Consider the following 14729-nt stretch of genomic DNA (forward strand, 5'->3'; position numbering starts at 1 on the left):
ACACACAGGCAGCATTACCTCAGACAAAATTAACCATCTAAACTGAGTATTATAACCACGCCACAGACTGGTACACAACTGTCAGTTTTTAGGCATCTGTTTCTTTTGTCATAGAACGAATTCCAAGACATATTGTTAGCCAGGCGTGGTGGCTCATGCCTTTAATCCCAGCAGAGGCAGAGGAGAATCTCTGAGATCGAGGCCAGCCTGATCTAGAGAGTGAGTTCCAGGACAGCCAGAGGTACACAGAGAAACCCTGTCTTGAAAAACAAAGACATATTGGTGGCCAAATAGAATGAGCATGGAACAATACGACAATATGGACACTATTATGCTCTTATGTCCAGACAGATTAAAAGGCAGGCCTGGGTGGCATAAGCCTGTAATCCCACCCACACCAGAGCTGATGCAAGAGGATCACAAATTCAAGGCCTGCCTAGGCTACAGAGTGAGTTCAAGGCTAGTCTGAACATGTAGTGAGACCCTGTCTCAAAATAAAAAGTAAAAAGAGACCTAAGTAAGATGTAGTTCAGACATAGAGGGCTTACTTAGTTTCCATGTGTTCAGTTCCCCAGAACCTCTCTCAAAAAACAAAACACACACACACACACACACACACACACACACACACACACACACACACACAAAAAGAGCAATGAAAACAAAGGAAAGCTGGTAGAGTACTCCCCAAACTCAGATGAGGTACAGGGAGACATCTAATTTCATTTGCAAGGCTGTGAGTGTAGCAGACTACATAAACTACCACACACACGCACACACCCTGTAGTTTTACTTTCTAGAGTTTTAGTTACTTGTGGCCAACTGTATGCTAGAGATACTAACTGAAAAATAAAGAAATAAAGAATTGCTAAGTTTCAAAGTTCATATTGTTCTAAAGAGCATGAAGGTCTTCTGCCTCCAGTCCAGTCACACCCAGGACATGAATCATCCCTTTTGCTAGCATATCTTGATATATGTCACCAACCTGTTAGTCACTTAAAAATCTTCCTGATTACTAGGTCAACTGTCACAATATCACAGCTTGTGTCCAAGTGACTCTTACTTTACTAACCAATGGCTCCAACTACAAACTGTTACTACAGTATATTGTTATGAATGTTCTATTTTTATTACTAGTTATTAATTTACAAATTAAATTTTGTCAAACGGATGTTTGTGTATAAGAAAAAACATCTACAAGAATTTGCTAGGAGCTGGGGAGATGGCTCAGGAGTTCAGAGCATTTACTGTTCTTGCAGAAGACCTGGGTTCAAGTCCCAGCACTTACATCATCCATAACTCCAGTTCCAAGGACTGTGAAGCTCTCTTCTGACTTCCTTAGGCATTAGGCATACGTGTGGTGCATATACATATATGCAGGCAAAACATTCATACACAAATAAATCTAAAAAGAAAAGTTTTTAAAGGTTTGCTGTATTAGCTGGGTGTGATAGTGTATGTCTGTAACCCTAGTACTTGAGAGGCAGAGGCAAGAGAATCAGGACATCAAGGGCATCCTAAGGTACACAGTGAGTTTGAGACCAGCCCGGTCTGCATGAGACCCTGTCTCAAACAGTTTGAGATTAGCCACAGTTTCAGGGATTTTCTGCGTTTCTTGGAAGAAATCTTCTCAAGATAATGGGAAAACTGACACTAGTATTTTATAATTTATTTATTTTTATTTTATGTGCATTGGTGTTTTGCCTGCATGTATGTCTGTGTGAAGGTGTCAGATCTTAGAGTTACAGACAGTTGTGAGCTGCCATGTAGGTGCGAGGAATTAAACCCAGGTCCTCTGGAAGCGCAGTCAGTGCTCCTAACCACTGAGCCATCTCTCCAGCCCCTACACTATTATTTTAAGAGAGACACTCTTACAAAAAGTTGAAGGATGCTTGTGTGCAAACTTGGCACCCTGAGTTCAACTCCAGAACTCATGGAAAGGTGGAAGGAAAGGATGGCTCTAAGTTCTCCTCTGACTCCTATGAAAACTGTGGCATAGACACCCCACACCCAAATAGAAAATAACAATAAAAGGAAATTACGAAGAACCCAGGAATTCCAGATGGATGGCTGTAACACTGTTAAGAGTGAGAATGTCTTTGAAAATAGGATGGGTAGAGCACAGAGTGAAGGTCAGTAGTCCCAGCATTCCAGAGATCGAGGCTGGAGGATCATAAATCCAAGGCCTGCCTGAGCTACACAGTCATACCTTGTTGGAACCCCATAATAGCTAGATTTTGATCCCAGGAAAAAACAGACCACCCCACCGGGCAGTGGTGACACACGCCTTTAATCCCAGCACTCGGGAGGCAGAGGCAGGTGGATCTCTGTGAGTTCGAGGCCAGCCTGGGCTACCAAGTGAGTTCCAGGAAAGGCGCAAAGCTACACAGAGAAACCCTGTCTCGAAAAACCAAAAAAAAAAAAAAAAAAAAAAAAAAAACCAAACAAACAAACAAAAGGTTTCTCTTGAGTATTTTTCTTTTCTTACCCACTTTCAATAGTCTGGGCTGAGCTGGTGACAGGAATAAATACCAGTGACAGCAAGGAAATGGTTCCACAGACAGGGACACCTCAACAGTCAGCTGGACCCTGGGGAGCAAGGCAGCTGCCCAGCAGATGAAGAAGCAGGCAGACAGGAGAGCAGACAGAGCAAGAAGAGCGGCAGAGGTGAAGACGACAGAACAGGATGAGAGGCTTAGGAAGTCAGGAGAAAACAGCAGGCCCTGGTGGACAGCAGAGTCCCAGGGAGCTGTCCTCACGGCAATGACAGCAGAACCTAGGCCTAAGTGGCCGTAAGCACAAGAAACCCTAATTTCTGAAGCCTACACACTGTAACCTTGTGTAATAAGGGTCCCAACACTTCAAGCCTGCCCAGGGCTCCAACATGAAAAGGTCCCACCTGCTGCCCCACATCCTAACTGCTACCATTTGCTGTGACCAAACAGAAATTGAAGGTGCTGAAGACTAGCCCTCGAAGAGTCTAGTCACCGCCTATGATCTCTAGTCAAGTAGAGCAAAGGGCCTAGCCAGCTGACTAGTAACAGGAGGGAGACCTGTCCAGAAGTGGGCAAGATGGCAGCAGACGGGCGAGCTCTGTGTCGTGTCTGCTCTCCCTCCCTCTCCCTCTACACTGCTGTTACAGGACTCTCCAGAGCTGGGATGACGCTGACAGCGGTAGGCAGAGCCCATGGTCCCCACCTTCTCTTCTGGTCTTGATTCCAGTTCAAGACACAGTGGGTTACGGGTCATTTCTCAAACACATCTTTTCTTTTAATACCACTAGCACATCTATAAGGTCCTCAAAACAGGTTCAGATTTGTTTTCTTTCCTCACTAGCTTTATCATCCTATCACTGAGATTGCCACTTAGCAAAGAACAATAGATTTAGAGCCACCACCACCCCACCACCCCCCACACCACCAACCCTGTGACTAGCTCCTTCCATCTCTGCCATGTACTGCTCTGCATTTACTCTCTAAAACATCTCATGCAGTAAGATGGTTTAATGGTAACATCTGGAGGCAAGTACATCTCTGTGAGCTTGAGGCCCCAGCCATGGCTACATTAGCCAGACCCTGGCTTAAAAAAAAGGGGAGGGGGGGTTTGGGGATTTAGCTCAGTGGTAGAGCGCTTGCCTAGCAAGTGCAAGGCCCTGGGTTCGGTCCTCAGCTCTGAAAAAAAAAAAAAAACAGCTAGCTGAGTGACAGGTCAGGAGTCCCAGGAGGCATTCTCTCACCTACCAGAGAAGCCTATTAAAGAAGATACTTGGGTGTAAAATCTAGTGATATGAACTATAGTCAATAAGTGTATGCATATCAAAGTAAGTAAGCACAGAGTTTTTAAGTCTATTAAAAATTTTGTGAAGCCGGGCGGTGGTGGCGCACGCCTTTAATCCCAGCACTTGGGAGGCAGAGCCAGGGGGATCTCTGTGAGTTCAAGGCCAGTCTGGGCTACCAAGTGAGTTCCAGGAAAGGTGCAAAGCTACACAGAGAAACCCTGTCTCGAAAAAAAAAAAAAAAAAAAAAAAAAAAAATTTTGTGACCTCAGTTTTGTTAATAGACACCCCTTAGGAAATGACACTCACAACTAGAACCACAAACATTAAATACCCACTATACAGACCATGGTTCAGGCATTACTGATCCACAGAATTATTGCTCCAACCTCCTCTGACTCACGTCTACACTACAAAGCAGTGTGCTTAGACACGAAATCTGCTATGATTTCTTACAAGCCTAATGGAAGCCCCCAACAGGCTCCAACATTTTCATACTGCTTCCTTCCAAGAGGCCCTGTCTTATACTTTCCTAACAGGCAGGATAAGAATGCAGGGGGACCTTGAACCTCTGGGTCCATCAGCCTGGCCTTCCCAGGATGGGTCATTGTTTATTCTCCTTATGAGCTCAAAGTACTAGATACTCAGCTGGCAACGAAAAGGCCTGGTCCCAGAAGTGCCTGCTGGCCCTCAGGCCTAGAAAGGCATTAGGCAGGTGGAAATTGCCCAGGATCTGGCTGGCGCCTGCAGGCCTGGATCAAGTTCAGATTGCTTCATTCACCTTCATTCAGACCACTGTACCGAGCCAAATCTCTCCACAGCACAGTGCAGACCTCCTTTGTAGGAGGTTTAACTTCTACATGCTCCACCCTAAAAGTCCTCCTGCACCTGTAAGCCCTGTGAACGGCAAAGATACACAGCTTGAATTACTACCAGTACTACTGGGTCTAAGATCCTCTGAATGATGGAGTACAGTCAAAAAATATGTTTACCAACTAAAATTATGACCTTGAGTCCCTTTTTCCTTTCTGTGACATAAAAGCATTAGTCTAATTATGTCATTTCAGATCTCGTAACTAGTAAAATCAAACACAACGGTAGTAATGAACTGTTGAGGTAGTTTTTCATCAAATAAATACAAACTCTATGTGTCACTGTAATTTCCTAAGAAATAGCACTATTTTAAGGAGAGAGAAAAGGCACTAGAAAAGAGGTAATACCAGACCAAGTGTAGCCATCCCACAGGAGTCCCCCCCACCCCCACTCAAACACAGGCAGGGCCCTGGATCCCGGATCCGCTTTCCGACTCTGGACAAGGGTCCAGCTGACTCCCCCTTACCCTAACATTGTGAGACATCCTAGGTATGTCCTAACGACAGTGAACCCGAGCATCCACTTCCAACGCAAGCAAGTACAGACGCCAGAAACACACGTCAGGCCTGCTAAGCCTCTCTGCGGCCTCAGCCGAGACCTAGGACCCCGAGTCCCCTCCCTCGGCCTCCCCGCGGCGCAGATCCAGGCTCCATCTCCTGGGCTCCCGGGCCCTGATCAGCCGCTGTCCTGGCTGGTCCCGCCCGCGACCCCGCGGGGAGACCCTGGCCCGGCCACGACCGCCCAAGGTCGGCGGGGGAGGCCGCGGGTCGCGGACAGGCACCTGGCGGGACAGGGTCACCGGGGTCTGGCCGAGGCTGAGGCAGAGGGGGCGCCGGGTCGCGGACACGCACGGCTCGGCCCGCCCCTCGCCCAAGAGGCGCCCCCTGCGCAGCCGGAGCGCCTCACTCACCCGGGCGACGCCATGAGCGCAGCGGCCTGGGCGCTCCCGCCTCCTCCGCTGCTTGCGCGGCTGCCGCTGGGCGCCGGGGAGGGGCCTGCAGGCCGCCCCCGCCTGCTCCGCTAGGGCGTCGGGCGCCGTGGGCCGAGCTCCGGGTGGAGGGCAGGCTCCGGGTGGAGGGCAGGCCGGCGCCTGGGGCGAGGGAGAGGACGCCCAGGGCCCCGAGGACTTGCGACAGCAGCCTCTAGCCCGGCCCGCTGCCCGGAGGCTAGAACTCACCTGCAGAGCCAAACCTGGCCCGGGGCCACTGACTGGCTGCCAGACTGGGGGACGTCACCCCCCAACCCCCGCATTCGGACCTTAATTTCTGTAAGAAAAGCACTTTCTCTAGCTCTGGGGTGTAAATTGTTATTACTGTTATTATTAAGGAAAACAATGTCTTCCCTGCTACTAGCTCCCAGTGGTGTTTTGGTGTACTGGTTGGCTTCAGAACTGGTTACCCCCTTTTTAAGAACGTGTGAATATTGTATTAATTAGAAGTACAGAGTTTAGAACTTGTGCAGTGGGATTTCCTAGCTTCACCTACAAGCTATGAATACTTGGACACGTAAAATTTTGAGCCTTCGTTCCAGTTCCTGCCAAATTAGTTTCAAAAACTAGTATCTTCTAAGAGAAAATACCTAATAAAAAGCTTTGGACTATGCAATGCAAACCATTTCTGGTGGCATTTTTGTGTTATCACATAAGGGTTTATTAAAAATTTTCTCATACGATATATTTTGGTCATATTCTTTCCCCTCCCAGATCCTCCTACCTTCCTAACTTTGTGTTCTTTTATTTTTATTGAGACAGGTTTTCACTGTGTAATACTGACCTGCCAAAAACCTGATGTGTGGACTAGGATGGCCTTCAACTCACAGAATTCCGTCTGCCTGCTTCTCCCTCCGGACTGCCGAGATTAAAAGTGTGCACCACCATGTAGTGCAGGGCCCAACATTAATATTCTTTTCACCACTAAGAATATCAAACACTAAAGAGATAAACCTTTGTTCAGCTGCCAGAATATCTAGGCTGGAAACTGGGCTCCACAATCTACTAACTATAGTTGCCCAGGTAAGACAGAACCTCTCCAGGGCCATGGGTCCTCATTCCCTTCTTCTCTGTGAGAGTTAACTAAATGAATATTCGCTTGGTACAGGGTCTCTTTCCATCCTAGGAGAAGCCATGCAGTGCTTCTGGGCCTTCTTGTCCTCTTCAGGAAAACAAAGCTAACAATTACTGCCTGAGTTCAGAAGACATCTAAAGATCTACAAAGGAAAGCTGATAATGCGCCTTCTCCTAGGGATTCTTAAGTAAGGATGGTCAAAACAAGAAGTCAACTATGTTTACTTAGGACTACAATGTATGTAATCTTGGGTTTAGCCAAAGTAGCAGTCCTCTCTCTCCTCTCTCAACTCTAAGCCCAAATAATGCGCGTGCGTGCACACACACACACACACAGTTTACAATTTTATTTACAAAAGGAAATTCTTTAAAACAAATTTTTTAAAATGTGGGGTGTGGTGGTGCGCACCATAAATCCTAGCCCTCAGGAGGCACAGGAAGAAGTGAGTTCAAGAACAGCCTCACAGGAGGCATGGAGGTTTGTATGCTCACAGATGAGCACTAGGGGAACCTGGAATGTTAAACATCAGGATTGTTCCTTCAAGAGAAAGGATGCAATCAATACCTTTTACCTGGTCAGAAGGCTGAAGCAACATGCTTCCCAGCCTGGTGACCTCTTCGCTATATGTGTGGCCAGAGACTTTTCCCAGCGCTGGACCCCTCCCCTAGCCAATCTATAGAATCTATCTTTATGAACTTTACGAAGAGTTTCAATGTAGTCATGTCTGATCTGTATTTAGCTTTGTTTGTTCCTCAAGGAGATCTAAGTATGCTTTGTTGTGTACACAGGATTGAGTTCATTATCACCGAAAGGTTTCCCTACCCTGATACTGGTTTCTCCGCTGATGCAATAAATCAGATCAGGCTGAATTAGTCCAGGTTTTAATCCGAGCAAAGCATTCCCTGGTGGTCTCAGGGGAGGAGAGGAAATCATGAGGCTGCTCCCAAGGGAGGGGGCCTTAAGTGCCCTCGGGAGGAGTCGCTGCTTGGTAGGCTTTCTTTTTTTTTTTTCTTTTTTTTTGACTTTTTAAAAAAAATCTTAATTTTTATTTTGTTTTAGGAGTAGAGTGTTTTCATCTCAGGCCTCTGGAGCTGGAGTTACACACAGCTACGTGAGCAGTCATGTGAATTCCATGAATCGAATGAGAATCCTTTGGAAGAGTAATCAGTGTTCACAACCACTGAAAACTCTGTAGCCCTCAATAATGATTTAGCTTTTGTTTTCTTTTGTCTTTTTAGATGTGGTCAAGAGAATTTCCACTTCCTCAGAGAGCTGGGAGGCTTTCTTGGGCAGGGTCTAGAGAGAAAGAGATGGGGCCAAGGTAGAGCTTCCACTTAATCAATCACCAGGATAGTTTTCACCAAATTGTGCTGTGCTTATATATACCTGAAATGAACCACTTGAAGTCAGACCCTAGAAGTTTGAACCGACACAGGCCTACTGAGTCATGCTGAACAGAACTACCTTCTTGACTCCCTCAACTTGTCACTGCTGGCCATGAAGGTCGCACAGACCCCCACACAGTCTGATCTACATAGTGAGCTCTAGACTAGGCAGGGCTATACAGTGAGACCCTTGTCTCAAAAACTAAAACAAAATAACAGAAATAAGTAAACACCTCATATTTTCAACTTAATTTTTAAACTTTGTTTAAACTGCCTGGTTTTACCTTCTTTAGTGCTAGGATTGAAGGAATGCACCTCCACTCCCAGTTTTTGTTTTAAGATTTTCCTTCAGGATTTTAAAATTATTTTGAATTAAGTGTACATGTATCTGTGTTTGGGCATGTACACATGATTGCAGGTGGCTGTGGAAGCCAGAGGTACTGTGGCCCCTTTACCTGGAGTCACAGGCAATTGGTTGAGAGCTGTGGACATGGAAACACAACTTGGGTGCTCTGTGAGGAGAGTATGTGTTCTCAACTGCTGAGGCATCTTGTCTTTCAAGCTCTTTGGTTGCATTTTTTCTAGATTTTTTTATGCAGATGAGTGTTTTGTCTGCATGTATGTCTGTGTTACCATATGTATGCCGTGTCCACAAAGGTCAAAAGAGAGCATTAGATCCCCTGGAACTAGAGTTACAAATATGAGAAATCATATGGGTGCTGGGAACCCACCCAAGTCCTCTGGAAAAGCAGCCAGTGCTCTAAACTGCTGAGCTAGCTCTCCAGCCCCGTGTTGCATTCTTAGTGGTGACAGAGCTACTTCTATTGCCCAGACAACAGAGACATATATGCTATTCACTGAGGAGAAAAAAGTATCCCATTTCATACACTTCATGTAGAGTAAATGAAAAAATATCTTGGTATTTGGTAAAGTGTAGTATTCATTTTAATTGACAAATGCTATTATTTACAAATATATTAGCTATCCATTCCCAGTCTCATATTTCTATGGTTTCTTTTTGACATTTCAGTTCACTTGAAGTCTTTATATGTGAATTGTGTCAGTTTACAATAAGTAATTTCTGAGTAAGTATAACATCTTAAATATGGATACACATAATCTGTAATGAAAGGAAATCAATGAAAAAAAGACTTTTACCCATTCCTTACCATGCTAACTCAAGTGTGCTATGAAGTAAATTGACAACATTAAGTAACGATCACCATTTTCATTTTTAGAACTTTGTCATCATCTGGAACAGAAACTTATCCTTTAGACAGTAACTCTCCATTCCCACTTTCCCTACCTTATAAGCTTTATTCTGTTGTGGCTATTTGAATGTTCTTTTTCTATGGATCTATTTAATGGGATCATACCTGCACTTCATGACCAGCTAGTTTCACTTAGCACAATGTATTCAAGGTTCATTTTTTTGTGTTTATCTGCTCAGACTACCAAAACTATCAGCAGACTGGGTGCCAGAAACAACAGGAATTTATTTTCTTGATGTTGGACAGCTAGAGGTCCAAGATCTGTTTACTGTGGTTGTTTTCTGATTGGATAGTTGATTCTTGTACCCTGTAGAGCCTCTTCTGCATATGCATGGAAGGATGAGAGCAGGCATTCTCTAAGATGTCTTCCTGCCTTTGTGTTTTGTTTTTTAGCTTCTCACATCATTTGATTTTTATAGATACGGTGTTTGCCTATATATATGGAATTGTATCACATGTGTGAAGTACCTGTGGAAGCCAGAAGGCATCAGATTCCCTGGAACTGGAGTCATACAGTTGTAAGGTGCCATAGGAGTGCTGGGAAATAAACCCTCGTCCTCTACAAGAGCGGTGTCAAGCTCCAATTTGTTGTTGCTTTTTAGGAGTGAAAATTCCTTTCTTTTTCACAAGTTAGAAACTTAGTTGGGTAAAGTCTGCCCTAAGGGCGCGACTCCCTTTATCATTAAATTTCCAAGTGTTCTTTTTAACTTATACTGTACATTTTGTATGTCCTTTTCATTGTATACCTGCATAAGAATGATTACAAATAACCACATGACAATGGCAATATTAGGCTAATATGAGTTCATTACATTTCAATTTAGTCTAAGACAGATTCTTAGGACATAGGCAAAAAGCATATTCTTTGCTGAAATATCACAAGAATGATCTCTAGCAGTTGCTAATACCGTTCCCCTCTGAAATGTTGTAAGTGGGCCTCCACAGTTCATGTGGCTCTCAAAATTGTCATCTTCTAAGCTCCTACTAGGCCTGTTAAGCCCCATTACAGCTCCAATCACTCTCCCTGTCCAAAGTCTCACATTTGGAGGAATGTCCACATTCCTCCGAAAATAGCATAGTTGGGCCTGTCCATTAATATCCCACCCCTGGTACCAGCTTCTGTCTTAATTTTCTATTGTTGTGATAAAACACCATGACCAATGCAACTTATAGGAGAGAGTTTATTTGAGGCTAATATTGTCCATGATCATCATAGCAGAGGACATGGCCCTAAAGCAGTAGCCGAGAGCTCACATCTTGAGGTACAATCATGAGGTACAATCATGAGGCAGAGAGAGACTGGGAATGGTCTGCTGAATCCTCCAAGCCCACCCCTAGTGACACACTTCCTCCAACAAGGCCACACCTCCTAATCCTTCCTAACCAGTTCTACCAACTGGAGACCAAGCATTAAAACATGTGAGCCAGGGAGGGAGAGGGAACAGGGGTTGGTTTGTAAAATGAAAAAAATAAATAAAATAAAAAAAAAAAAACGTATGAGCCTATGGGGGCCACTCTCATTCAAACCACAAGCAGCAAGAGCTTCTAACGACCAACCCATCTTTCCAGTGCATCTTCTTTTCTTATAAGGACACCTACCCTATAAGATCAGAATCTTTCTCTTATGATTTTATTTAATACAAGTTACCTCTTTAAAGGGAAGTCATAGAGTCCTGTTTAAAGTTAGGAATCTAGTCTAGAACATTCTAGTGTTTCCTCTCTGCCTCTGCCTCCCAGAGTGCTGGGATTAAAGGTATGTGCCACCACTTTAAAAGCCCTTCTTTTTTTTTTTTTTTAAATATTTTTTTAAAGACTTATTTGTGAATATAGTGCTCTATCGACATGTACACTTGTATGCCAGAAGAGAACATCAGATCCCATTATAGATGGCTGTGAGCCACCATGTGGTTGCTAGGAATTCAACCCTGGACCTCTGGAAGAGCAGCCAGTGCTCAACCTGTGAGCCATCTCTCCAGCGCCCTCCTTTCTTTCTTTTTCTTTTTTTTTTTTTTTTTTTTTTTGGTTTTTCGAGACAGGGTTTCTCTGTGTAGCTTTGCGCCTTTCCTGGAACTCGCTTTGGAGACCAGGCTGGCCTCGAACTCACAGAGATCCACCTGGCTCTGCCTCCCGAGTGCTGGGATTAAAGGCGTGCGCCACCACCACCACCCGGCTCCTCCTTTCTTTTTTAAAGAAAGGTCTTGTGTAACCCAGGCTGGCCTCTTCAAACTCATTATCTTCCTGCCTCAACCTCCAAGAATGCATGAGAATAAAAAAAGAAAAAGAGAATGTTTTTGATGTTTTGAGACATGGTCATTTGTAGCCTAAAACTCACTGTGTAGCTGAATGAGACGTGCCTCAAACGCCAGATCGTCTACCCCTACCTCCCAAGTACAAGGATCACAGATGTGTTGTGCTACCATGCTTGACTAAAAGGACATTTATGGACCTTGCTCTTTATAAAAAATAAAATACAGCAATATTTATTCTCAGAAAACTTGTAAAACACATGAGAGTTCTCCACGTCGTAGAATGCTTTAAAATTTATGGTAAGATGGAACTGGGCACACACCTACAATCAGCACTTGTTGGGAGATGGAGGCAGAAAAATCGGGAATTCAAGGCCAGCTTCTGCTACACAAGGAGTCTGATGCTAGCATGAACTACATGCTACATAAGCCTCTGTCTCAAAAGAAGCTGGTGAGATGGGTCAGTGGGTAAAGGCACCTGCTGCTGTGCCTGTCAACCTGAGTTCAATCCCTAAGACCTATGTGATGGTATAAGAGAAGATACTACCACAAGATGTCCTCTGACCTTTCCACATGGACCCTGACACACAGGGTTTCTGCCTCACTCCAAATAAACAAATAAAAAGTTAAAAAAAAACACAAAAACTTACAGTGAGAAATAATTTCAGTTAACTTGAATTAGTATTTTAAAAATCAACAAAGTTTATTTATTTAATTTGTAGTGGTAAGATTGAACCCAAGACCCTTTGAAAGCTAAGCAAATAGTCTGCTGCTGCACAACTCAATGAATGTTTTATTAAACTTTTAAAAAAGATTTATTATTTTATGTGTATGAGTGTTTTACCTGCATGCATATCTGTATACCACATGGATCCCTTGGAACTGGAGTTACAAGCCATTGTGAGCTGCCATATGAGTGCTGGGACTTGAACCTGGGTCCTCTGCAAGAGCAACAGTGCTCTTAACCACAGAGCCAACCCTTTAAACCCAAATTTTTTGTTTCATTTTGGTTGTTTTCGTTTTTCAAAACAGGGTTTCTCTGTGTAACAGTCCTGGCTGTCCTGGAACTTGATCTGTAGACCAGGCTGGCCTTGAACTCAAGAGATCCACCTGTCTTTGCCTCCTGAGTACTGGGATTAAAGGTGTGTGCCACCACTGCCACCGGGTTATCAGACTCAAATGTTTTTTTGTTTTTTGTTTTTTGTTTTTAAATCATCCAGCCCTACCAACCTGCTCTAAGTCAAGAATGACTTCGAACTTCTGATCCTCCTGCCTCCACCTCCCCAGTGCTGGGGTTATAAGAATGTGCCACCACAACAGATTTATGTGTGCTAAGTCAAGATTCTAGCAACTGAACTGTATTACCAGCCCCCAAAGTTGTTTCCTGGGGCTAGCTATGGCTCAGATAAGGGCATATACTGCTCTTCCAGAGGATCTGAGTCCAGTTCCCAGCACTGATGTCAGGCAGCTCCCAGCAGCCTGAAACAACTCTAGCTCTTGGAAGAGCCAGTGCCTCTGGCCTCTTTGGGCACCCAAATGTATGTGCACGTATCCGCTCCCCCACCCCCCCGCCACACATACACATAATTAAACAACAGGTTTTGTTTCTTGGGGGAAAAAAGTTTACAATTTACCAAACTAACAAAGCGGGGGCCGGGGAGAGGAGGGGAAGTATATACAACTAAATTCAGAAATATTAATGGAGACATTGCTATTAATCTTATGGAAAAAGAATGAAAAGAAGAGTTGAACACCAACAAATTAGATAATCCAGATGAAATGAGCAAATTCCCAGAAATGTAAATTATTTTGAAGTTACTAGTTACTTTTCTTATCACTGTGACAAAATACCTTACAGCAATTTAAGAGGGGAAGAATTTGTTTTGGCTTATAGTTCAAAAGTAAGTCTATCACGGCATGCATGGCATGGTGCCAGGAGCATGAGACAGCTGCTTACATTGTATTGGCTATCAGGACACAGAGCCTGGCCAGAAGCTAAGCTAAGCTATAACCCATAAGGTCCCTTGGAACTTCATAACCCATTTGCTCTAGCTAGGCCAGGCCCCATCTCCTAAAGGTTCTACAACTCCCCAAACAGTGTCCCTAGTATGCAAACACATAAGCCATGGGGGACATGTCACATTCAAACTATAACATAAACCAAGTCAAAAACCTGAACATCTGGGCATGCAAGATGGCTCGACAGGTAAAGGTACCTGTTCCCGTGGCTGAGGACCCAAGTTTGATCCCCAGAACTCACGTGGTGGAAGGAAAGAACCAATCCCCATAAGCTGTCTTCTGGCCTTCATGGACATGCCCACACAGACACATGTATAAATAAAAGAAAAACCCTGAAAATCTAAATGATCCTACAAGAAGTAAAAACATTGAATCACTAATCAAGAACTTCCAAAGTCTAGGACCAAATGTCTTCACTAGTGAGTTCTTCCAAGTGTTTAGAAAGTTAACACCAATCCTGCTTAAAAAACACAAGAGAGCCGGGCGGTGGTGGCGCACGCCTTTAATCCCAGCACTCGGGAGGCAGAGCCAGGCGGATCTCTGTGAGTTCGAGGCCAGCCTGGACTACCAAGTGAGTTCCAGGAAAGGCGCAAAGCTACACAGAGAAACCCTGTCTCGAAAAACCAAAAAAAAAAAAAAAAAAAAAAAAAAAAAAAAAAAAAAAAACACAAGAGAAAGGATAGGTGTTAGGATTCTGCTACTACTCCAGCTACATGACCACACATGAGCAGTTCAGGAGCTAAGCAAGGGGTCTTACGTCATCCATGTGCTGTGTGATTGCGCAAATGCACGCAGCACGGTCACGCAATCAGCACATGCCTGGCATAGCTCAGTAAGCCCACTTGCGCATGTGCACTAGAATCCTTAAAAAGCTGGACACAGACTCCTCCTCTCTCTTCTCTGTTCTCTCCTCCCCCACTATCTCTCTCTCTGCTCTCTGCATGTGCTTCTTCCCCAGGCCTGGTTCTTTTGTCCCTTCCTCCTAATAAAGCTCTGATTTTGTTGTGGCTCGTGCCTCATGACCTTTCCGCGTGGTAACCAGCGCCGCTTATATTTTTAAAACAACAATGGGTTCCTAATTCACTGCATAAGGCTAG

General features: G+C 44.4%; 1 protein-coding gene and 1 long non-coding RNA gene across 11 annotated transcripts in view; one reads left to right on the forward strand and one right to left on the reverse strand.

Annotated features, from left to right (window-relative positions):
- Urgcp (upregulator of cell proliferation) overlaps positions 1-14729 on the reverse strand; it is a 47330-nt gene that overhangs the window by 20176 nt on the left and 12425 nt on the right. For 2 of the 10 annotated variants that reach the window (XM_052734406.1, XM_052734405.1), the window contains exon 1: positions 5559-5660. The exons of 6 other annotated variants lie outside the window; for them this stretch is intronic. In XM_052734406.1, the coding sequence (XP_052590366.1) occupies positions 5559-5572 (14 nt within the window). In that variant the 5' untranslated portion in view covers positions 5573-5660. Of the gene's footprint in view, positions 1-5558; positions 5716-14729 lie in introns of those variants that run through there. 2 more of the 10 variants (XM_052734415.1, XM_052734414.1) reach the window with 2 other exon arrangements.
- LOC128108187 (uncharacterized) lies at positions 5681-11161 on the forward strand. Its single transcript, XR_008217357.1, has 2 exons — positions 5681-5915; positions 6399-11161. It is a non-coding gene; the product is annotated as an uncharacterized LOC128108187 (long non-coding RNA).

The sequence above is a fragment of the Peromyscus californicus genome, unplaced genomic scaffold (assembly GCF_007827085.1).
Source record: "Peromyscus californicus insignis strain IS unplaced genomic scaffold, ASM782708v3 Scaffold_13__1_contigs__length_99412109, whole genome shotgun sequence".
In the NCBI taxonomy this organism is placed as follows: Eukaryota; Metazoa; Chordata; class Mammalia; order Rodentia; family Cricetidae; genus Peromyscus; species Peromyscus californicus.